Here is a 25,615-nt window from a genome sequence, read left to right as displayed (position 1 = left end):
GCACTAACAATTTTATCATAACGAAGCAATAATACTAATAAATGGGGACTATACCTGATAATTCTTTATCTAGACAACCATTTTGCAGTTTATCATGATAAAAATTTGTCAGGTATAGACAGGGGGTAAAGAATGAATTTACATTTTCTGATTTTAAAATAATTTAATTTGATCTGAAAAACAGTTAATTTGAGAGTAAAATCCTATAGATATGTCCTTCTTTCTGTTGAAATCAACTTTACGAAGGCCCCAAATAACTAAGAAACATAATTGATACATCAATATATCGGGAATTGTCCTGGTATAGTTGCTATTTAAAAGCGACCCACAAATGGCTGAGATATAAGCAAAAAACCACGAATATCTCGATATATTTACCTATGTATATCTCGATTACTACATCATTCAAATCTAACAAGATTGAAGAAATAGCCATCTAAACTATTTGGGACACTTTTTGGTAAGAACAATAGGTAATAAGTTACATGGACAATCATCCCGATCGGAAGACATCGATTTCAAAAGTTGGTTCACTTGACATGAAATCGCCCATATGTATAAGAATCGGCACAGCAGAATATGTTTTTTTTAACAAATAGTTGATTCTTAAAAATAAAAATTCGGTTTAACTCTCTTTTTTAGATTTATGATCCCGTAAAATTTGAATTGGCTTTTGCACTAGCAGCTTCCAAAAAATCGTTCAGTTATAATTACAATTCCTCTACCACCGCTTCGAGCAATATATCTATTGATGATGATGATAATCGACCCAGTACTAGTAGTTACCGTTCATCTTTAGCGAATGATTTGATAAAAACACCAACATTAAAAAACGATATACGGCCAAATTTAACAAAATCTGCTCAAAAAATAGCTGAAACAAAAGATAATTGTTGGGAAACCCCAAAGAACATATTTAATGGTGAATCACAACAGGAAATAAAAACAAACTCAGAAAGTGTTGTAAAACCCAAAACTACAACATGTGAAAATTTGAGCTCCAGTAAGAAAAATGAGAAACCCAATATAAATATCGTTTTTGAAAGCGGACTCAATGATTATTTGCGTGATTTAATACAAAGTCATCACTTTAAAACGGCAGTTAATGAAGTAAGTTAATTGTAATAGATATTAGTTGAATAAAATGATAGTATGTACCCAAGTATAACAAGTAGTGTTTATAAATCGGTTAACCGAAAAACCGGTTTTTCTTCGAAATCTCGGTTTTTTGCGAACCGGTTAATTTAAAATGTTGATTTTCGGTTAACCGGTTTTTATCAATCGGTTAACCGGTTTTTAAAATTTGTGACTTAAATTGATAAATCTCACTTTTTTGTGCATTTCTAATATTCATTGTATACACATTATTGATCTGATTTGAAATCTAAACTGCAGATTTACAATACAAACCTCTTTAGATTAATATTTTTAAGAATTACAATGATTCTGAATAGTAGAGGACGATGAGTTTACTTAAAAACTTTTTCAGAATTAATATCACATAATGAACCTATTAAAAATTAAAATTAAATTCCGCATAATTCTATAAGTTTATGCTAAATCTTACTAATGATTCATTAAAAACTTAGTGATGATCTTACCAATCGTTAAAATGAATTCGATGTACATACCTTCCTTCAATAAATTTGACTTCATTAGTGTCTTTTGTTCTTAAAATTTTAATTTATTAATCATTTCGTTAGCTTTTCAGAAATATTATAAGAGAGACAAAAAACGCTCAAAAATCCATTATTTGAAATATTTATGGAATCTGATAATGGAGTTTTTTTTATAATGACAGCTAAGAGGAAGTGCGTTTACATCTTATAGGTTCTTTTTTGGGACTTGTAACATTTTCTGTTCCATATCAGAAGTAGAGGTGATAATAAATTTCCAAATTATCAAATATTTAATTGAAAAAGTGATTTATATTTTTTGGTTGAAATTTAATGAATAAACCAATAATTAAAACAAGTATTATATATTTAGTAACATATTTATACTCAATTCCATTTGACTAATAATTTTGAATGATAATTTTTAAATTTTTACAAAAAAAAATGGACTTAGCTCTTTTGCTCTTAAAGCTGTATATACTTTATTGGGCATTTTATGTTTTCTACATATATATGACGGTTAACCGGTTTAACCGGTTTTTTCGATGTCGGTTAACCGAAAAACCGGTTTTTTAAAAAGGCCAAATTTCGGTTAACCGACAAACCGGTTTTTTAAAAAGTCGGTTTTTTTATAAACACTAATAACAAGGCACCAACACATGTACATTTTTGTTACTAACACATCCCAGCAGTTAAGCAAGTAGTCAATGTATCCCTTAAAGACAGTAATTGTCACAAATGTCTTATCACTTGGCTGACTCCATTTTATGTATTTTGGTCATTTGACACGTGTGTGCACTTCGTAGTGCAGAGAGAAGACAATTGGTTACTTTATGCATCCCAAGTAATCTAGCGTGAAGACAATTGTCACTTAAGTGTCTCTAAGTAATCTAGAGTGTAGTCACTTTAAACGTTTTGTAAGTAATTCGTACAAACTGGTTTCTTAAAAATTGTGTTAATATAATTCTCATACGGTTTATTTTTATTTTTGCTTAAGTATACTGATATCAAATGTAACATAGCATGAAGTCAATAGTCACTTTAGTGTCTCTTAGTAACCTATGGTGAAGTTGACTACTTTCGATCAGCTATCCGATAGTCACGTTATAATCAAAAGGGTCAATTGACCCCCTGCTTAGGACATGCACGTGTTAAAATAACTAGTCAAGTAGCTGATCAAGTAACTAGTTACAAAGCTAGCAAGGTAACTGACGCTATGTAAGCAGTATGTGAATCCAATGCGTTGCCTACTTTGGACTAGCTATTAGATATTCCCATTGTAATCAAAAAGAGACAATTGACCCCCTGCCTAGGACATGCCCGTGTTAAAATGGCTAGTCACGTGGCTATTGAAGTAACTAGCTCCCACCCTAAATGATGGGTAAAATAACTAGTTCGGTACTGTCTCCTAGAACTGCTGGGATGTTTAGAGTTAGGAAGTTTTTTACTAACACATATTTATAGTAAGGTACTGTTTATACTTTCGTATGTAGATCAGTGATGTTCATCCCATAAAACAATTGTTTAAAAAAATTAAACACATTTGTTCTGCTCTTTTAAAGAACATAACAAATGTCTCATTTTTTTCAGAAATTCAATAAGCATTGTTGTTGGTTGGTTATTGGATGAAACAAAGTCAAAAATAAAAACAAAATTTGAGAGTATTTCGGCGGTATAATGTATATTCTTTGATTTCCTTCTAAATCTAAACAATCTTTATTTTGTTCTTATTTTAAGTGTTTGACATTATGTTTGGTAGCACTCTCACCAATACATCTTCATTTTTATTTTTTGGAACATCACTGATGTACATACTATTGGGGTATTCAAACGGTCTGCTATTGTGTCGTATTGTCATAACGTCCTAAAATATTATTATAGTTTAAACAAATTTTTGTTTGTTTTTCAAACAAAAAAGTTCTAATAGCAGACCGTTTGAACCCCCCATATATATTTATTGTACAAATAATAACATTTACCCCCATTAGCACGAAGTCTGGTTATGCCTTAACTAATAGTTATACTGTCGGTTAAAATTATTTGTTTATGTAAACTGTCAGTATAACTATTATTTAAATCGTAACCAGACTGTGTTACTGGGGGTTAATAAAATTGTAATATTTAATTTGTTGATATTCTTCTCTTTAAAGGACAACGTTTATATTCTCAAGTCAAGCTTGAATTTTTTCAAATCGAAATCCTCTGAATTAATGGAAAAATACTGCAACATTATTGATACCAGTCGATTATTTTAATGCTATTGGAGGCTTTGAAGTGGAAATATTTCAAAAATTAAAAATAATGCGGCAAAAAATCAAAGCTAAAACAGAACTACTAAACACTACATTAGAAAAAGTTGAACAACAGCAACAAAATATAAATATTGATGATATAGTGCCGGTGATATCAAATAAACCCACAATACAATTAGATGCCGAACCCGATTTTGATATCGATGACATGGAAGAAGAAGAAAGGCAAATGAAATACGGAAAAAATGTACTGAACAAGAGGCGAAAGACCAAAATTGTGCGAAGAAACTACTGTAACGTAGCGCCTGAAGATGACTTGATAGATGTAAAGCCTATGTATGATCTATGTGAAGACGAGGAACCTTCGGAAGATGCCGAACAAACTTATTTAAAGCAAACAATATATGATGATAACGCTTATAACTACAACTTTAATTCAAATGGCTGCGAATTGGATGATGTATTAAACGGTCGTAAATCCATATTCAATGGTTATGCCTATAAAGATTTTGATGAAGAAAAGCAAACACCACAACTTGATGAAGATGGATTTCAAGTAAGTACATAATTGATAAAAAGAAATATTTATGAGACCTTTATATCAAAAAGGGGAATTTTTGAACTTTTTAAAAACAAAATCCATATAACAACTAGCTGAACCGGCAACGTTGTTCTGCCATTAACTTATTTCTAGTGAATATTTTGGTTGTTAAATAAAAAATAACGAAGAGCTAGTTTCTGGGATAAAGATAAAATATGTACATTCTTCGTTTAAACCTAAATTAAACTAAAAATTGTGTTTCTCACTTAAGCAAGCCACACACGGAATGATTTGTTCGCCTGATTTGTGATTGAAAATTGTCAATTACTTGTGATTTTGAGCGCGCACAGCCCCATTAAGAAGTCGAACACGAACAAACCAAACTACCACCCGTGTGTGGCCAGCTTTATTGTTTATTTACTATATAATTTCGGTTTAACTGAGCATCGTTGGTGAGTGCCAAAGCAAAAAACAGATGAAAAATAAAATAAACAATTCAGAACAGCAGCTCCTTGTTTTGATTTGCTTTATTAGCATCAATATAATTTTTAATATACATCATAATCATAATATTAATAGGCAAGTCGATTTCTTTAGACCCCTTTTACGCTCACATTATACATTCAATTTCGGCAAGATATATACCATTTTAAAGGGATTTATTCACAGAAGTGCAGAATATATATTTTATTGAAATCGGTTCAGTTTTTTAAGGAGTTATAAGCGTTTAAAGATGTTACTAACACATATGCAAAAACGTGTACATGTGAACCTTAAGCTAAAAAGTAAACAAAGCAATGCATGTTTGTCCAATTTGTTGTTGTAAATAAATAAGAGAAACAATTAAACAGTATTGATTTCGCTCTGTTTTAAGTGAGAGTTGTTATAGCAAACAAAGAAGAAGACCTTAGTAATTTAAAGTCGCATTAAAAAATATATTTTGAAGGTGTTTTTTGTATTTTCTAACTATCAAAGGTTTATAAAACAAAATTTCCATTCAAAATTTGTTTTATAAACCTTTGACAAATTTAAAAACTGTTTATGCATATGGCGTTAAATATGTAATTGTACATACAAGCAAATAGTTATTTTATAATATGTGCAGAACTATATATAATTGTGACGGTTTTCAAACTTTATACGAATCAATTACTGCTCACTCGCGAATTAATTTCTTATTACTGTGCGGAGTTTAGCTGAATATAGACGGAATTAGATTAGAGGGCATAACACCCAAAATAGGAGGGGTCGGAAAAGGATAATTAAATACAAAGTAATAATTGCAAGGTTCTTCAAACTTTGTCCGCATAGCTCTCTTACCATTTTACACAGATTGGCTGAAAATGGTCGGGATTGCATTAGTGGTTGTGGCACAAAGTAAATAATTAATTTTGAATATCTGGAGAACTATTTATAATTCTAAAAGAATTTAAACTCTTTATCAATCAATTTATTCATTCTACGGAGGTTAGCTAAAAACGAATTTATTCCCTGTTCCCTGTTCGAAGTTTAGCTAAGCTTGATATTTACATAAAAGGTTTAAAAATCGGTGCGATCAGAGCAGTGGAGTGGTATCTGCCATACAAAATTAGTTAGTTAGTGAACTGTAATTGAGATATTCTTATTTTCGTATTTCCATTCATTATACCCTACACCACCATAGTGGGGAGGGTATTATGCGTTTGTGCAGATGTTTGTAACGCCCAAAAATATTAGTCTAACACCCACCTTAAAGTATACCGATAGACTTAGAATCACTTTCTGAGTCGATTAAACGATGTCCGTCCGTCCGTCCGTCTGGTTGGCTGGCTGGCTGGCTGGCTGTCCATGTAAACCTTGTGCGCAGAGTACAGGTCGCAATTTTGAAGATATTTCGATAAAATTTGGTACATATTACTTTTTCGGCCCAAGGACCAAGCCTATTGAAACTGGCTGAAATCGGTCCATTATTTCACCTAGCCCCCATACAAAGTCCCCTCGAAATTGGACTTTATCGGTCATAAATGTTTAATTTATTAATGTATCTACACAAATTTCGCTCCAAATAAGTTTTATATATACAAAATTAATGTCACCAAATTTTGTTACGATCGGTCCATAATTAGTCATAGCTCCCATATAGACCCGCTTCCGAAAATCACTTTAACGTGCTTAAATCGCTTAAAAATGTTGGTATACACACAAAATTCAACATAGTTAAATTTAATATAGACATAAATCACACGACCTAATTTCAAGGTGATCGGTCCATAATTGGTCATAGCTCCCATATAAGGACCACATCCGAAAATCACTCATGAATATAAATTATTGATATTTTAAAAGAAAAATATTTTTACTCATTTACTTGGTGTAGGGTATTATATGGTCGGGCTTGACCGACCATACTTTCTTACTTGTATTTTTTTTAATTTTACTAGGTTAGGGGTAGCGAAGTGCACCGGGTTATGCTAGTTTTATATTAATGTCACTTTTTCTTTTACAAAGTTAAAATTTACAAAAAAAGTTATGTACGCGGTTGCTTTTTCTTATAAAATTTAAAGTATTGTCATACTTATATGAAAAATTTTGAGGAATGCACATGTGATTTGACTGAAAAGTATGGAAATGCTTAGACCCCTTTCACACTAGGCAATTTAGTTGCGCAAGTCTCTTGCCCTACAACAAAACAGCATGTAAAATTTTCTTCTCCTTAACACGACATTACCTCTGGCATCTACAAACACAAGAGACTTGCACAACTAAATTGCCTAGTGTGAAAAGGGTCATACAAAATTCATTTAGTGAGAAATACAATCATTGGTTAAATCCCGGCAAAATATGTTTCTGATATGTTGCTGAGTTGGCGAAAAATATTAAAACAAATGGGGACATCCTAGTACCTACCAAATAATATGTACATATATAATAAATTTCATAAAAATAGGTAAATATTGATATTTGGATATTGCTCATAAAAAATACTAAAATCTTGGCTAAAAAATGAGTGGGTGAGGGCCGATTGATGAAAATTTTGGGTTATAAGTATTTTTTAATGCCAAATAAAAAAATGCAAAAAAAGCTCTTGGCAAAAAAAAAATGCAAAAACAAATTCTGTATAGGGACACCCTAATGACCTAGCGGTATGCAATGTAAAAATCGGTTTAGTCGTTTCGGAGATTTTTATATGGCTTTGTATGTTTGTTTGTTTATTTGTTCTGCAATCACGCCTAAATGGCTGAAACAATTTTATTGAAATTTGGAACAGAAATGGATAAACAGGGGGCAAACCGGTAAAATTGGTACCTTTAGTTCTTAAACAATCAAGACTGAATGGCCGAACCGCTTTGATTGAAATAGAAAGATCCTTACTTGGAAGCATCAATAGGAAATATCTTTTTTCAAAACTTGGACCACAAAGGAATAAAAAGGGGAAAAACGGAAAAAATAGCTTCTTTCAGTTTTTATACATTGAATATTTGTTTTAAAAAGAACATATTTTTTATTTAGCTCAATATAGTCACGCAAATATAGAGTAACTTCGGGTAATGTGGACTACCGTTTTGTTTTTTCTAAATTTTGGCCACAATATATGTATATGGTTATTAAAAAAGTTGTGACGCAATAAATTAGCTAATGTATTCTCTAATTGTTTTTGCAGTTGAACATTTTTTCCGTCAAGGGTAAAAAATTTATGTGAAAATATTGTTAGGAACCCAAAAACCAGCATTAAAAAATTGGAGGGTAATATGGACCACTATATGAGGGTAATGTCGACTAGTATTTAATACATAAAATTCATGAACCAGCTAATCATGAATGCTTAAAAAATTTAATTTCAATATATTAATACATACAAACTAAAAAGTCGCATTCTTGGCTTAGATAGATTGCTTACAAAGTACATAGTTATTGTCGGGTAATATGGACCAGTAGTACATAATCAAGTAATTTAAGTGGTCCACATTACATGAACTTTGGTTACAGTGGTAAAAAATTATTTTTACCTAATAATCTAAACTAGCATAACCCGGTGCACTTCGCTACCCCTAACCTAGTAAAATTAAAAAAAATATGAATGGAAATACGAAAATAAGAATCTCTCAATTACAGTTCACTAACTAACTAATTTTGTATGGGAGATACCACTCCACTGCTCTGATCGCACCGATTTTTAAACCTTTTATGTAAATATCAAGCTTAGCTAAACTTCGAACAGGGAACGGGGAATAAATTCGTTTTTAGCTAACCTCCGTAGAATGAATAAATTGATTGATAAAGAGTTTAAATTCTTTTAGAATTATAAATAGTTCTCCAGATATTCAAAATTAATTATTTACTTTGTGCCACAACCACTAATGCAATCCCGACCATTTTCAGCCAATCTGTGTAAAATGGTAAGAGAGCTATGCGGACAAAGTTTGAAGAACCTTGCAATTATTACTTTGTATTTAATTATCCTTTTCCGACCCCTCCTATTTTGGGTGCTATGCCCTCTAATCTAATTCCGTCTATATTCAGCTAAACTCCGCACAGTAATAAGAAATTAATTCGCGAGTGAGAAGTAATTGATTCGTATAAAGTTTGAAAACCGTCACAATTAAATATAGTTCTGCACATATTATAAAATAACTATTTGCTTGTATGTACAATTACATATTTAACCCCATATGCATAAACAGTTTTTAAATTTGTCAAAGGTTTATAAAACAAATTTTGAATGGAAATTTTGTTTTATAAACCTTTGATAGTTAGAAAATACAAAAAACACCTTCAAAATATTTTTTTTAAGGCGACTTTAAATTACTAAGGTCTTCTTCTTTGTTTGCTATAACAACTCTCACTTAAAACAGAGCGAAATCAATACTGTTTAATTGTTTCTCTTATTTATTTACAATAACAAATTGGACAAACATGCATTGCTTTGTTTACTTTTTAGCTTAAGGTTCACATGTACACGTTTTTGCATATGTGTTAGTAACATCTTTAAACGCTTATAACTCCTAAAAAACTGAACCGATTTTAATAAAATATATATTCTGCACTTCTGTGAATAAATCCCTTTAAAATGGTATATATCTTGCCGAAATTGAATGTATAATGTGAGCGTAAAAGGGGTCTAAAGAAATCGACTTGATGATGATGATGTGCTTAAATTCTTACCAAATATATGCAAAACTACGTGTCCACTTTAACTATATAAAACAACCAAACATTAAATTCTTCCAAGTAACTGTAGCAAATTTTGTTTCTTACTTGAGCCGAAAAAAATGTTGAGCACGCGCATTAATTTCAATACAGGAATTAAAAGCCAACATATCAATTACTCATGAAAGCAAATGTGCAATTGTCGTTTCAAACAAATTGTAAAATGTACGACAAATCAGTTTTATCATACCTTCAATAGTTTCTGAAAAATGACACTGGTCCACATTAGACGCATAGTCCACAATACCCGATGTTACTCTACATATACATACATATTTGGAAAGTTCCCTTTTAAAAGTCGACACAGCCGAATATAGTTGTTCAATTCAGTTGTGAATTGAACAAGGCTTGGCAGGGTAAACTTACGACTTGGCGAAATTTGTGTTCACAACCACAATATTTGTAACATACAACGTACAACATACAACTAGGTTGTGAATTGGACAAGTGTTTTTAACATACATATAGTTATTTCTTCAAAATAAAAATTCGATTTTTTAACTCTCTTTTTTAGATTTATGATCCCGTACAATTTGAATTGGCCAATTATAATTACAATTACACTACCACCGCTACAAGCAATGTATCTATTGATGATGATGACGATAATCGACCCAGTACTAGTAGTCACCGTTCATCTTTAGCGAATGATTTGCTAAAAACACCCACATCAAAAACCGATAAACGGCCAAATTTAACAAAATCTGCTCAAAAAATAGCTGGTAACTTTCATTCGAATGTTCACAATGATGGCATAACCGGCGAATTCGATGGCCTCAATTATCCGCATTCCGAAAGTATGATGCAAGCTTTACGGTTTAATTTTGGACTCAAAAGTTTTCGTCCTAATCAACTGCAGGTGATAAATGCTGCTCTCTTGGGACATGATTGTTTTGTGCTGATGCCAACTGGCGGTGGCAAATCGTTGTGCTATCAATTGCCCTCCATATTGACAGAAGGTGTTACAATTGTTATAAGTCCTCTAAAATCACTTATTTGCGATCAAGTGAATAAATTGGCTTCGCTGAATGTAAGTGGGATAATTATTACTACATTTTATTTATAAACTTATTACAAAAGTAATTTTACGTAAATTTATTTATTACTAGGATCGCCTGGTGGTCAAAATTCGACCACTAATAACGAAATTATACAGTTACTTTTGAGTATACGTGTATTTAGATGTACATAAACATGTTGTTGTTGTTTTTCAAGCAAATTTAAAATGTTTTTTTACCACTTTTATGGAAAGAATTTTAAAAAAAGAATTATATTGTGCACCTTTTAAACCATATATGTTTCATCAATATTGGTGGACAATAACATACTTAAAAGTGTACCACATAAAAACGTGTGGCCTATTTATATATGTATATAAGAAGATACCCTTCACCATGAGTTTTCATTTGCGACCATATATCCACGATGTGAATTTTTTTTCTTATTTACATTTAGTGCGCCAAATAGGTTTTGTCGATTAGTAATTTAAACCGTAGATAATATATATTTGTTGAAATTACGGGCATTACTTCTTAACTATGATAGAAATTGTTTTGTTAGAAAGATTTTATAAGATCATGATGTAAACATGATGCAGTCATGATGTAAACATGTGAAAAACAAGTACCAAAGAGAAAATTCCATTAAAAGTAGCTAAGAGCAAGAACAACTAGTAAGATAGCTATATTCGGCTCTACAGAATCTTATAAACCCTTCACCAAATTATACTTCAAAATAAAAATTTTAAATATTCATAGGTAAACAAAACTTATTTTTTTTTCCATAGATGTTTGTTCATTTTTGGAAATTTTTTTTTTTAAGTTTTATTTTTTTTTTTTTTTTTTCGTTTTTTCAATATTGTCTATAATAGGTATTTGGGGGCTTCGGAAAGTTGATTTCAACAGACAGACGGACATGGCTTAATCGACTCCGCTATCTGTAAGGATCCAGAATATATATATAATATATATACTTTAAGGATCGGAAATGAAAAATGTAGAAATTACAAACGGAATGACAAACTTATATATGGGCAAATCCTGCGTGACGAATATTTCATTCGTACACGTTTAAATATGAAAATTTTTTGGGTTTTTCAAATAAGATACTTCCAACGTATACTATACGCTATAGTGAGATATAAGTGCAATTCCAAATGCAATTCCTTTTAATTGACATTTCTTGCGAAATAATTGATCGCAAAATTTTGTGACGCACGTTACAAAAAGTGGAAGTAACATTAAAAGTTGAAGTTTTTATTCCTAATTTTAGCGAATTTGGCATAATAATGCACATAAAATCTTATTCCTAAAAGAAAGAATGAAAGAGAATTCTAATATAACTTATTTGCATGAAAAAACATTTGCCATTTTCATAAAAAGCCGAGAACATTTTGTGAGGCACGTTACGCGACGCTCGTTACAAATTATCCAGATGCTAGAAAATTATCTCCTTTTCCGTGAGAAGTTTCGAAAAATTCCATTCAAAGTGAAATTACTCAAAATTAATTTGTATTTAAATTGAATGGTCAAAAATATAACTGTCAATCGAACCATCTTGTTAACATTTAAGTAATGATAAAAACACATTAAAAAATTAAAATTTTTTTTGTTAAATATTAAGATATCTGAGCTAGTGTTGGATTTGGTAATCATTTTTGTATGAATGACCATCGAAATAAATTTTGTATATGGGGCATTTCATGTCAAGTGAACCAACTTTTGAAATCGATGTCTTCCGATCGGGATGAAATTTGCACCAAGGTTAGCTCTATTGGATAGTAACTCAGACACAATTTTTCAACAACATCGGTCGAGAACTCTCTGAGTTATAGGGGGTAAAATTTTGACAATTTGGTCAAACAGGGGTTTTTTCTTATCCATGTAACTTATTACCTATTGTTCTTAGCAAAATGTGTCCCAAATAGTATAGATAGCTATTTCTTCGATCTTTCGAAAAAAAATATTTAAAAAAAAATAAAAAATTTTTAATATTTTTTTTCCGAAATCAAAAACTTTTTTGACTTTTTTTTAAAATGCGTCCTTTTTTTTTTTTTTTTTTTTTTTTTCTTAAAATAAAGTTTAGATATTTTCCTTGAACACCTACTTGGTCGCTTAGTGGGATGCGAGTGGGATATCTATCAAAATAAATATTTTGTAACTCAAAACATAAAATTTTTGACTTTTTTTGCAAAATCAAAAACTTTGTTGACTTTTTTTTTTCAAAATGGACCCTTTTTTAATCTTTTTTTTTAGGTCAAACAAAAGCTTAGATATTATCCTTGAAGACCCTTTTGGTCGCTTAGTGGGATGCGAGTGGGATATCTATCAAAATAAATATTTTTTAACTCAAGACTTACAATTTTTGACTTTTTTTTGCAAATACGATTTTTTTTCCAAATGGGCCCTTTTTTTAAAATTTTTTTTGTAGTCAAAAGAAAGCTTAGGTCCATTCCTTTAAGATATTTTTAGTCCCTTAGTGGGATGCGAGTGGGATATCTATCAAAATAAATATTTTGTAACGCAAGACATACAATTTTTTAATTTTTTTTTGCAAAATCAAAATTTTTTTCCAATTTTGATTTTGCACTCGTATAGAAATAGCTATCTATACTATTTGGGACACATTTTGCTAAGAACAATAGGTAATAAGTTACATGGATAAGAAAAAACCCCTGTTTGACCAAATTGTCAAAATTTTACCCCCTATAACTCAGAGAGTTCTCGACCGATGTTGTTGAAAAATTGTGTCTGAGTTACTATCCAATAGAGCTAACCTTGGTGCAAATTTCATCCCGATCGGAAGACATCGATTTCAAAAGTTGGTTCACTTGACATGAAATGCCCCATATATATAAAATATAATATACATATCTAGTCTTATATTACAATTAAGAATTCCAAGTTTGATTCATTTAAAATTTTTTTTGTTGGTAGACTGTTTCTGGGACTTGCCCATATACCCTTCTCACGAAGGTGAAGGGTATAATTATAGACATTTGAAAGACATTTTCAACGATGCACAGTGGCGCCATTTGAGTTTTTTTCGTTGCAGAATTCATAACTTTTGAACCAAATGAGATAAACAAAAAAAAAAGGCATATTATAGGTAATTGATCAGCCTATGAAATAAGTGTTTGAATAGGGTTCTACGGATACTTATGGGTTAGCAAAGTTGAAATTTGTTGAGAAATCAAATTAATTTTTTTTCACTTTTTTGTTTATGTTTCTTTTTAAAGCCTTTTATGATTTTATGATCCAGAAAAGATAAATTTTTTTTTTAATTTTTTGTAAAATATTGATCACAATCCGTAATGGGTTTTCACGGTTATAGTAGTCACAAATTGACCAAAAATGCATGCATACATTTTTGAAAAAAATAATTTTTTTACAATTTTACCTCCAGCAAATAATGGGCGGCTAGATGGCGATCCGTAACCTAGTTTTCGAGATACTGTATCTGAAAGCGGACCAAATTACCTAAAAATAGTCTGTGTTTTTGAACACTGAAAATGAGCTTTGAAGGGCTATATCTAATCTAAACTAAAAATCTGACTGTAGTAATAGTAGCATATTTGAAATCGTTGGAATTTCTTGTAAAATAGGTTTATTCAATATTTTTTAGGATCACATGAATTTTTTTTGATTTTTGCAACCTCACATAATAATATTTTTTCAACAAAAAATTGTTTTAAACATTTATTTTAAATATTATATGAAGAGTATATAAGATTTGGCACAGCCGAATATATCAATTTTATTTGTTTTTATTTATACTACTTATGTTTAATTTTTTTATAGATCAATGCCAAAAACTTTTCAGGTGATCAATCTTTTCAAGAACAACGTGCAATATATTGTGATTTAGAGACTACACCGCCTCGCATTAAAATTTTATATGTTACTCCTGAAAAGATATTCAATTCGACTAAATTTCAAGATCTCCTAGACACTCTATATAACAATAACTCGATTAGTCGTTTTGTAATTGACGAAGCCCATTGTGTATCACAATGGGGTCACGATTTTCGTCCCGATTATAAACGTTTGGGTATATTGAGAAAACGTTTTCCCAAGGTCAACACAATGGCTCTGACAGCCACTGCCACACCTCGTGTAAGACTGGACATATTAAAACAGTTGAACTTAACCAAACCAAAATGGTTTCTATCTAGTTTTAATCGTACCAATCTCAAATACACAGTATTGCCGAAAAAAGGCGCCGCCACTATGAATGATATTCGAATGTTTTTAAGTTCGCGGCCCTCAACGGACAGTGGTATTATATATTGTCTGTCACGTAAGGAATGTGATGATGTGGCGAAAAATATCTGTTCGTTGGGTGTACGAGCATGTGCTTATCATGCCGGTTTGAGTGATAGTGTACGAGAATCCCGGCAAAGAGATTGGATTACAAACAAGGTGCGAGTCATATGTGCTACAATAGCATTTGGTATGGGTATAGATAAGCCCGATGTACGTTTTGTTTTGCATTACTCCATGCCCAAGTCAATAGAGGGTTATTATCAAGAGGCTGGTCGCGCTGGTCGTGATGGTGAATTAGCCCATTGTGTTTTGTACTATAACTATAGTGATGTGGTACGCTATCGCAAAATTATGGACAGTAAGTTGAAAATATTTTATTTAATTTATAATTAATTTTGTGATTTATTAATTTTTATTCCAATAGTGGACAAATCTGTATCATATGACGTTAAAAGGACCCATTTAGAAAATTTAAATCGCATTGTGGGATATTGTGAAAATGTTATTGATTGTCGTCGAGCACTGCAGTTGGATTACTTCGGCGAACATTTTACCAGAGATGAATGCTTGAAAATTAAAGAAACTGCATGTGATAATTGCTTGAAACAGAAACGTTATCAGGTAAAATTGTATTATGTTAAGAGCTATGTTTTTCAACTACAATTACCAAATCAAATTAATTTTTTAAACAGAAAATCGATGCTTTAGAACAATGTCGTAAAGTTGTTCGCTGTGTAAAGAATATATGTAGTGAACGTTCTCGATTCACTCTACAGCACATTGGTAATACATTTGCATGATAAATAAACGCATTTTCAATAAACAATTAATTTTAATAAAATATTGCAATTTCAGCTGATGTACTTAAAGGCTCAAATATAAAAAAAATCATCGATAATGGTCACAATAAAACAACCTACCATGGTATGCTTAAAGATTGGGATAAGGCTGATATTCAAAGACTGTTACGCACAATGGTAACACAAGAATATTTACGTGAAGATCTTATATTTGACAATGATATACCACAGGCGTATATCTATTTAGGAGCTAAAGTTGAAATAATCATGAAAGAGAAAATCAGCATGGAATTCGCCTTGACGCGCAAAGACGGAAAAGCCCAAGCGCTTTTTCTTAGTAATGAGAGTGGAACCAAACCATCCTCGAAAATCAGCCAACAACTCAAAGAGATCTACGAACGCTGTTACTCCGATCTTCTGGATCTTTGTCGTACAATTGCTACTGCTCGTAATGTTACCATGGCCAGTATTATGAATATACAGGCCATAAAGACAATGGCAGAACAACTGCCCGAAACTGAAACGGCGATGTGTTCAATACCTCATGTTACAAAAGCGAATTTTGATAAATATGGTAAAGAATTATTAAAGATTACTAGAAATTATGGGACTCATAAATTTTGTCTACTAATGGATCTGGAGGAAATCGAAGAAGCAGAGAAAGAGAAAACATCTGCGGCAACATCATCGACGCTGAAACGCTTACGTGCGGATAGTAGCGACGATAGTGACGACAATGATGGTGAAGATTGGGGTAGAACAGCTTCTTCACAAGGCAGTGGTGGAAGTGCTACGAAATATGGTAAATCAAGTGGTGCGGCTGCTTCATCGTCCTGGAAAGGTGCTGGAACGTCAGAAACGTGGTGGACAGGGTAGATCAGTGAAGGAAGCTCATGGTTAGCCAAGATAACTGGTAAGTAATGTTGTTGATTTCAACTGAATAAAATGTATTTAACTTATATTATTTGTAAATATTTAAGGTGCAAGTGACGGTTTTCAATTGATGCATTTACCCAGCTCATATAGCATTTTTTAACATTTTTATTTCAACATTAAAACTGTTTTTTTATTATTGTTTTTTACCGATATTTCTTTAGTTTGTAACTTTTATCATTTTCATTAAGTATATTTCTTTATAAAAAATAGTCTTAAAGAATAGCTCGATAGAGGAAAATCATGAAATTGTGAAACCAATTTGTTTACCCCGTACATTAAATGTAAAATGAATATTATTACGAAATTGAAAGAAAAGAAATTATCACTTTAAATTTAATATAAGTGATAATTTAGAAAAAAAAAAAATGACTTTTTTCAAGAGAAACCTAATGTTTTACATCCCACATTAAATGTAAAATCAATAAATTCAGACATAATCATCTGTATTAATAATCATCTGGCTCGATTGTGAATTATGAACTACATGTAAATAAATAAAAACAAATTATGCATTTCCCGATCGGTAAATTATTCTCATTGAGCTCCCAAATAATATTGGCAACTTTAAAAAAAAAATAACAATTAACGACATGGCAATACAGTGTAGAATTTCCTATTTCCCTTTATTTTTGCCAGCATTAAAATATAATAACATATTCAAGTCGATAATAATGTGCGTTGAATACAAATACACGATCTGGCAACATTATAGTCGGTAATACGGCTTGGGCTTGTACGAAAATAAATGTGAAGGCAAAATCCAAGAAATAATTGCAAAAGTATTCTTTTTTGAAGACCTCCGTAAAAATGCCGTAAACAACAAAAAATATAGATAAAATTGCTAAATAAATAATTAAAATCATTAATTTAACAATAAAAAGTAAAGTAAGTACTAAAAGTGTTAGACCAGACACCAAACTAAACATAATTAGTAAAAAGTGGAACAATCTAAAAAAGAATACACCAATCAACTCATTGAAAAACATAAAAAACAGCAGACAAGCAGGCATAAGAAAAAAACGAAACGAAAAAGTGAACAAAAAGCAAATGTAATAAAAAAGGTAAGAATTTAACAAAAAACTGGATTTTTAAACTAAAAAAAGGGAAAGATTATAGTGCCATAGTTTTATTTCCATTACAGTATTTGTGAGAAAATTGTGTAAAATATGGATAATTTAGAACCTTGGAATATGTTTACCAATGATTTTATGCCAGATGAGGGCAATGTAGATGATGTTAGTGGTATGGAAGCCGAAGATGGGGAAGGAGGTGGTGATGGTGTGCCGTTTTCTATTCCCTCACCAGTGCAAGATATGCAAGTTAAAGAAGAGCCTCAAGATGTGGCCGAAGAAATATTCGACGAAGAAAACGAAAATATACCATTTCACTTTCTCTCTGACGGGGCCAGTAATAATGACAACAATAACGACGATAGTCGAATTCGCAATCCCGAAGAAGATGATGCTCTCTTCGATTTCGGCATAGAATCTTCGAATTCGCAAAATCGCACTATTTTCAATAAAACAACAGTTGCTGACAAAGATACGAACTTAGCGCCGGAAGACCAATACTACAATGCCATGGTTAAGTTTGAAGATGCAGTAATTTATATATGCCCCGCTTGTGGTCATGAATTTAGTTCCCAAGATGCATGGAAAAATCACTTAAACGTAATACATCTTTATAATACACGTCGTGGCCTAAATTTCATACAACTGGATAAACTCTACCATGAATGTATGGAATGTCACAAACGCATCGCTATGCACAGTATGGAGAATTTACTCAAACATAAATTCACCCATCTACCGTTTCGTTGTAGTAAGTGTATGGTGTGTAAGAGACAATATAAATATCGGCAGGATCTTATGGTACATTTGCGAATGAACCATCGTGATGATTTAATAGCTCTTCTCAAGAAAGAACATACAAAACCTAAAAATGCCCATTCACAGCCACAAACAATACGTTCAATACTGAGCAGACCAGATGGCAGCGGAGGCCCTCAAAGCAGCATTAGATCAAATATATCCATTGGAACCATTAAGGAAAATGCTGCAGATTTATTTGATAATATCGAAGTTAAAAATGAAGTACTCAATGAAGATGAAGATGATACAATGGGCGAAGATAGTCTGCCGCCACCATCCAAACGACCAGCTATGGATTTGCCAATTTTTCTGGAAGACGGTTCTACAAATGGTTCAGCGGGCGATCAACCAATACGAAGTACAAATAAATCTTCAGCAGTGACGGATGATATAGATGGCTCACTTGAGGAATATGTTCTATTCACATGTCCGCAATGTGGTACCGAGTGTGAGACACAAGCTCAGTGGCGTCAACATATTGAATATGTACATGAATTTGGCACAAGGAGGGGTCTTAATTTTCGGGAGCTGCTTAATCAACAGGCTCAATGCATGGGTTGCAATGTGGTAAGAATGTTATTTTATTTTGAATTTGTTCTTTTTACAGCCTTTAGCGTGTGTGGTAAGGGTTATATATGTACTATATTCAAATTTCTACAATATTCATTTGAGATATCCTGCGGAGTCGATTTAGCTATGTCGGGAAATATTTGGTGAATGGGCAACTAAATTGCCTAGTGTGAAAGGGGCCTTATTATTAGATCTCACTGTGATACTAAAATTATTTCACATAGCCCTCAAATCTACAGAAATAAGTTTCAGAAATAATTCACAAGACCGAAATTGATGACTATCATAATAGGTTTTTTTTTAAATTTATTTTTCATAATTCATCCATTCTTGGACCAATTTATTCAACATACATATATCCCCCATATTAAAAACGAACTTTTCAACAGAAATTTTGTTTGAAAAAAGTGCCTAATAAACCAATATTAACTTTAATATTCGTTTTTGAATATGGTTTTACTAATGAGAAAAAAGAAAAACAAAACTTGAAATATTTATTTTACATTTTACTTTTAGATCCTATCAAACTCTTCGATACGCAGTCTACAAGTACATAAATTCAGTCATCTTCCCTACAAACAATGGATGAGTTGTAAACTTTGTTTTACATCTTTCAATTCAAATCGCGATATTATTAAACATTTGGCAGCCAAGCATCATTTGGTATCGGAAAATAATGCAACAGCATCTGCAGCCCAAAATAACGAAGATGATAGCCAAGAAGCATTTGGCTTTGGTAGTGGTGGTGGTGGTGGCGGTGGTGATGATTATGATGATGGTGGTAGTTATGGAGCGTCGGATAGTAAAAATCTAACATCAGATAAGGATTTGTACACAACGAGATTGGAAGAACGTGATGTATTCGAACAACATATAACGTACATTTGTCCAGCATGTGGTAAGGAATATAATGATAAGAAAGTGTGGCGTAAACATATTGTAGAAGTTCACAAGTTAGGTGAATTGGAAAATTTAAATTTTGAAAATATCAATGATCGTCAGCTGAAATGTAGGGAATGTGATAAGATTATAACAAATGCCTATGGCATACAAAATGCCCAACAACATCGTATGACTCACATGCAGTATAAATCCTTTGCCAAGTGTCGTCTATGTCGTAAAACTTATACTGATCGCAAAGGTTTGATCAAGCACTTGAGAAACTCTCATAAACTGGGTGCACGAGGAGGTTTTGGACAAATTACTCCTGTCCCAGCGGCAGCAAATTTTGGTGGTGGTGGTGGTGGCGGTGCCACTTTCAAGCCATTTGTCAAAAAACCCTATAAGATAGCTCATTATCCACCTAAAGAAATTGTTCGACTTTCAAATTATACCTATGAAATTGTACATTTAATCGAAGACGATGATGATGACGACGATGTGACCGTAGTTGGCGGTTATGACTTTGCCAAAGGTGATGCTCATTTGTATAAAAACAATAATTCACCTTATAATGCACCCCCAAAAAGGAGTAATAACATGGAACAAATTACCAGACATAAATGTGTGGATTGTGGTTCTATATTTCCCACGCCGCAATCACTGCAACATCACATTAGAAAAGAACATGAATTTGTCGATTATCAAAATTCCCCTTCAAATCAGGCAACGCAAAATGAGGAAAAATCAAATGATACAGATGATTTATTAGTGCCCAGTCGGGATGTTGATGTCCAGCCCGATGAACACATCACCATGGAGTGTAATTTCATTTATCTATGTCCTCAGTGTGGTGTAGAATTTCGTTCACAAATCCAGTGGCGTCGTCACATTAATATTGAGCATAACTTTGATAAACGTGACTCTTTAGGCTTTCGTCCTTTGGATAAATTTCGTTACCAGTGTAAACAATGTAAAGATACGGTGACGAGTTCGAAGCTTAAGGGTCTTCAGGACCATAAATTCAGACATTGTCCCTACAAACTCTACTTGAAGTGTCTGCTGTGCGGCCAATCGTACAATCATAAACCCAATATGATTGCCCATCTACGACAAAGACACAACATAGTGGAACTTGTGGATGGTGGTGGAGGAGGAGGGGGTGGTGCTTCATCCATGGACTCTATGCAGCAAAGACATTCATCCAATTCACATAATAACAGCTCATCTGGTAAAGAGTTTAATGATGCACCAGCCAGACCCATACGAAATTCTGATCCTTCCAATAACAATACAAATCGCCCACCGGGTTTGAAGACAGTAGAGGATGTTATATCCTTTCACAATGCAGTCGATCATGAAACTATTACGTACCACTGTCCCTCGTGCAATGAGAGCTTCGACTCGCACGTCTTTTGGCGCAAACACATTGTGGAAGCTCACAATCTGAATAGTAGAGAAGGTTTGAATTTCCGGCAATTGGATGAACATCATTACATTTGCCTACAGTGCTATAAAAGGGTCACGGTCACCCACACCAAGGGCGCCATTGGACAATTGCAGTCGCATAAATTTAGACATTTGCCATACAAGTCATTCAGTTGCACAGCCTGCCAAGGAGAATTCGTACGCAAACAAATGTTTTTCAAACACTTGGATAAAAACACCAACAAGTGTTCTGGCATTAATCCGGATGCTAGTTACCTGGATGCTGGCGATACCAGCACAGCACCAAATAATGACGATGACAGTGCCGTTGATTTTAATGCTACTATGGCCGAGCCCGCCAGTGGTGGCAGTACTTCATCATCAGCAAAATTCTCTTGGCCTACTCGCACCTCACTGCCGGCACAATCTAATGCTAATGCTGCTATTAGCGAATCAATTTCGGAAAACCAGGGTTGTTTTACCTTAAATTGTCCTCAGTGCGGGGCTGATTTCGAAACTACTAGAGGTTGGCGTGAACACATAAATATCGAACACAATCTCAACAATAGAACTGTATTGAACTTCAAAAAAATCAGTGCCAAACTACACGTTTGTTTGGAATGCAACGAACATGTCAATGGGCGCAAACTACGCGATCTTCAGGTGCATAAATTCAAGCACTTACCCTATGGGGCCTATTTGCATTGCCGCTATTGTTCCATGAAATATTTCCACATTAGCAATATGCAGGAGCATTTGAAGAATAAACATCCCAATATGGTGCAGAAAATGAAAAACTATGAAGACGATTGTGTCACTCTAGATGAGGATGACGATGGCAACGCAGAAGGTATTAATGATACTGAGGCGGGTCTGGATGGTGATGCTGACGAAAGTAATCACTGCTTAGAAGACATAGTTGATATGGATTTGTTGGAAGCAGAGGCCGAAATTGAAGAAGTTGATCCCGATAATGTTGAATCTGAAGAACAATATCTTTTAGGCTAAGATTTCCAAATAAAAAAAAATTAAAAAAAGTAATTGCAACAAAAACACAAGTTGTTTATACATACACAACTAAACAAAAAAGAAAGTAATACATCTAACCATTTTTATTTCTATTTACAAATCGCCCTTATCGCCCCCTCCCTAACTATTTTAAACGAGTTTTTTAAATTTGTTCTTTTAATTTTCATACACCTTTACTATTTTTATTAAATATCTTATAATTATCTATATTATATCTTATTTATATTTATAAGTATTTATCATTTTATTATACATTTTGTAAATTTTTCTACATAGAACCTTCATAACTTTCACTTTTTACCTCTTTACGTAAAATTGCATTTGTTTTCTTTTTTGCTTCCAATACTACACACCCATTTTCATTTATATTTTTGCCCCCTCCATTAAATTAAACATAAATTATAGTTTAACAAATCTATTATTAAGAAAAAAAGCATCAATAACAAACAAAAACAAACCGTAATAAAGTTTCAGTTAAAAAGGAAAAAAAAAAGTTATTTGGAACGAATTTTGTTAAATATTTTTTGGTTAAAAGATCTCGAGCTCGTTTTTAGCACTTTCTTGAAAAGTGTTTTAAACTGGGTTTTAGTATACCAAACAACTAAGAACCAAACATTCGACTCTGTTCTGTAAATCGAGTGAATTATAAAACGTGCAATTTTCAAAATCGAATAATTGACAAATTTATGTTCTTCCGTTTAAAAAACCGAGGCACTTACAAATGTGTTTAGTCCAGCGGACAATACATTGAAAAATTCTTTAATTAATATAGACCTATTGTTCAAAGCTTAATTATAAAGGCTTGTCCAAAATATGTATATGTTTACCATTAAGTATTTGAATAATTTCTGTATCATTATACCCTACACCACCATAGTGGGGAGGGTATAATGCGTTTGTGCAGATGTTTGTAACGCCCAAAATTATTGGTCTAACACCCACCTTAAAGTATACCGATCGACTTAGAATCACTTTCTGAGTCGATTAAACGATGTCGGTCCGTCCGTCCGTCTGGTCGGCTGACTGGCTGACTGTCCATGTAAACCTTGTGCGCAGAGTACAGGTCGCAATTTTGAAGATATTTCAATCAAATTTATTTGGTACATATTATTTTTTCGGCCCAAGGACCAAGCCTATTGAAACTGGTTGAAATCGGTCCATTATTTCGCCTAGCCCCCATACAAATGTCCTTCCGAAATTGGACTTTATCGGTCATAAATGTTTAATTTATAAATGTATCTCCACAAATTGCGCTCCAAATAAGATTTATATATACAAAATTCATGACACCAAATTTTGTTACGATCGGTCCATAATTAGTCATAGCTCCCATATAGACCCGCTTCCGAAAATCACTTTAACGTGCATAAATCGCTTAAAAATGTTGGTATACTCACAAAATTCAACGTAGTAAACTTTGATATATACACAAATCACACGACCTAATTTCATGGTGATCGGTCCATAATTGGTCATAGCCCCCTTATAAGGCCCACTTCCGAAAATCACTCAGAAATATAAATTATTGAAATTTTAAAAGAAAAATATTTTTACTCATTTACTTGGTGTAGGGTATTATATGGTCGGGCTTGACCGACCATACTTTCTCACTTGTTTAATATTGGGTTCGTTCGAAAATGCATCACTGCAGGAAATTTGCAAAGTTAAGAGTTTGGTAAACATATTTTCCATAATTTAATACAAATTGTTGAAAGTGATTGGCAAACAATTCCAAATCATCATTTAGTTTTCTGTTGTAAAAAAGTTTGCAGGTCGTTTCCAAAAGAGATGTAAATATTTACTGCATTTACGAACGCACCCATTATTTTAACAAATCACTGCCTTCGAATATAGTTAAATATGGTACATCATCCAATAAAATGTTGGATTTTCATATTACATATGATCATGACCTTGAAGTTTCCTCTCTAAGCTGATTACCATTCAGCCACATATTTGATTCTGACTAGAATTCTTAACAATAACTTTGTTCTTTGTGAAAGTCCAAGTATATACTTATAAATCCTGCTTTTATATCATGATCATGTTAAATTCTAGTCCTCATGGTCTCAATTTTTATTTTGTTTCATTCTAAGCTTAAAGCATAGATGACAACTAGATAGATAACTGAGAGCCAAAAACCTAAAGGTAGGGTCACACATGGCAAATATTTGTCGAAAAAGACGTTCCCGCTAAATAAAATATATTTTAATTCTTTTATTTATTGTCAAAAACTCCTTTTCCTTAAGACAATTCAAAACAAATATTTTGTATATGGACGATCAAAATGTAAAAAATCATATAGCAGAAACACAATCTATGGAAAATTCTAAGAAAGTTTCCTCAAGAAACTAAAATCAAATCCTATGTATCTTGCGCATTTCGTCTTTTATCCAATAAAAAAAATATTAAAAAAATATATATACTGAAATATCATTGGATAAAAGACGAAATGCGCAAGATAGGATTTGATTTTAGACCAATGGTTTCTTGGCGAAAATTTCTTAGAATTTTCCGTAGAATGCGTTTCTGCTATACGTATATAATATACTATAATATAATATACATATATGCGTTTATTCTATGGCTTAAATCATAGAGACACCAAATCATATGTTTTAGAATACTTTTCGTGAAGTTGAAATTTGTCAATGTCGTCAAACCAATTGTTCTCCCACACCAGCGACCGCCCCATAACTTTGTATCGATCTACCAGAAGAATTTTCGTTTAGTCAAAACCATTCCCAAATATTTGTAAATCTGAAAATCATTGAGGGTATTCATTTCAAAAAATTGGAAAAGTACATTTTGATTTTTTTACATTTTAAAAAACAAACAAGAAAAAAAAATCAAAAAAAAAAGGATTTTTTTTTGTGGAATTTTGTTCATGTTTTTGTTGTGTAAAAGTGTAAAAAAATCAGAGCGTAATTTTCCCTTCCCCATATACAGCAATATTCTTCTAAATTCTTTATAATTAATCAACGCTGTCGGCCAAAATTACTTAACCCCCAATAACAGGAAGTCTGGTTATGTTTTAACTAATAGTTATACTGACAGTTTTCATACAAAAATAATTTTAACCGACAATATAACTATTAGTTGAGGCATAACAAGACTTCGTGTTAATGGGGGTAAGTATATGAACATTTATACAATCCACTGTTAATCCTTCATTGAGTGTGTCATTCATAACATTTAAGTACATATGTATATAGCAAACAATAATGGCGATAACAAAAATT

At 32.4% G+C, this 25,615-nt stretch overlaps 2 protein-coding genes across 2 annotated transcripts; both read left to right on the top strand.

Moving 5' to 3' along the window:
* Positions 1–1,007: 1,007 nt before the first annotated feature.
* Positions 1,008–17,208, top strand: LOC135953111 (recQ-like DNA helicase Blm). The gene is made up of 8 exons (XM_065502833.1): positions 1,008–1,110; positions 3,767–4,424; positions 10,111–10,626; positions 14,396–15,218; positions 15,285–15,481; positions 15,553–15,643; positions 15,716–16,573; positions 16,641–17,208. The coding sequence occupies exons 2-7, from the start codon at positions 3,918–3,920 to the stop codon at positions 16,534–16,536; spliced, it is 2,955 nt and encodes a 984-aa protein (XP_065358905.1). The 5' UTR covers positions 1,008–1,110; positions 3,767–3,917; the 3' UTR covers positions 16,537–16,573; positions 16,641–17,208.
* A 130-nt stretch (positions 17,209–17,338) lies between these two features.
* LOC135952993 (zinc finger protein 423) lies at positions 17,339–22,866 on the top strand. Its single transcript, XM_065502725.1, has 3 exons — positions 17,339–17,657; positions 17,738–19,034; positions 19,554–22,866. The coding sequence occupies exons 2-3, from the start codon at positions 17,763–17,765 to the stop codon at positions 22,350–22,352; spliced, it is 4,071 nt and encodes a 1,356-aa protein (XP_065358797.1). The 5' UTR covers positions 17,339–17,657; positions 17,738–17,762; the 3' UTR covers positions 22,353–22,866.
* Positions 22,867–25,615: the final 2,749 nt, after the last annotated feature.

The sequence above is a fragment of the Calliphora vicina genome, chromosome 1 (genome assembly GCF_958450345.1).
Source record: "Calliphora vicina chromosome 1, idCalVici1.1, whole genome shotgun sequence".
NCBI lineage: Eukaryota > Metazoa > Arthropoda > Insecta > Diptera > Calliphoridae > Calliphora > Calliphora vicina.
Note: the sequence above shows the minus strand (reverse complement) of the source record. Positions and strands in the feature narration are given on the sequence as shown.

What these genes read in the sequence shown, in the direction of transcription:
- LOC135953111 (XM_065502833.1), top strand. Translation starts at nt 3,918, where the DNA reads ATGCGGCAAAAAATCAAAGCTAAAACAGAACTACTAAACACTACATTA. An exon ending in TGAAACAGAAACGTTATCAG is followed by an intron (nt 15,482 to 15,552) that starts GTAAAATTGTAT and finishes TTTTTTAAACAG; the next exon opens with AAAATCGATGCTTTAGAACA. An exon ending in ATTCACTCTACAGCACATTG is followed by an intron (nt 15,644 to 15,715) that starts GTAATACATTTG and finishes TTGCAATTTCAG; the next exon opens with CTGATGTACTTAAAGGCTCA.
- LOC135952993 (XM_065502725.1), top strand. Translation starts at nt 17,763, where the DNA reads ATGGATAATTTAGAACCTTGGAATATGTTTACCAATGATTTTATGCCA. An exon ending in AATGCATGGGTTGCAATGTG is followed by an intron (nt 19,035 to 19,553) that starts GTAAGAATGTTA and finishes TTTTACTTTTAG; the next exon opens with ATCCTATCAAACTCTTCGAT.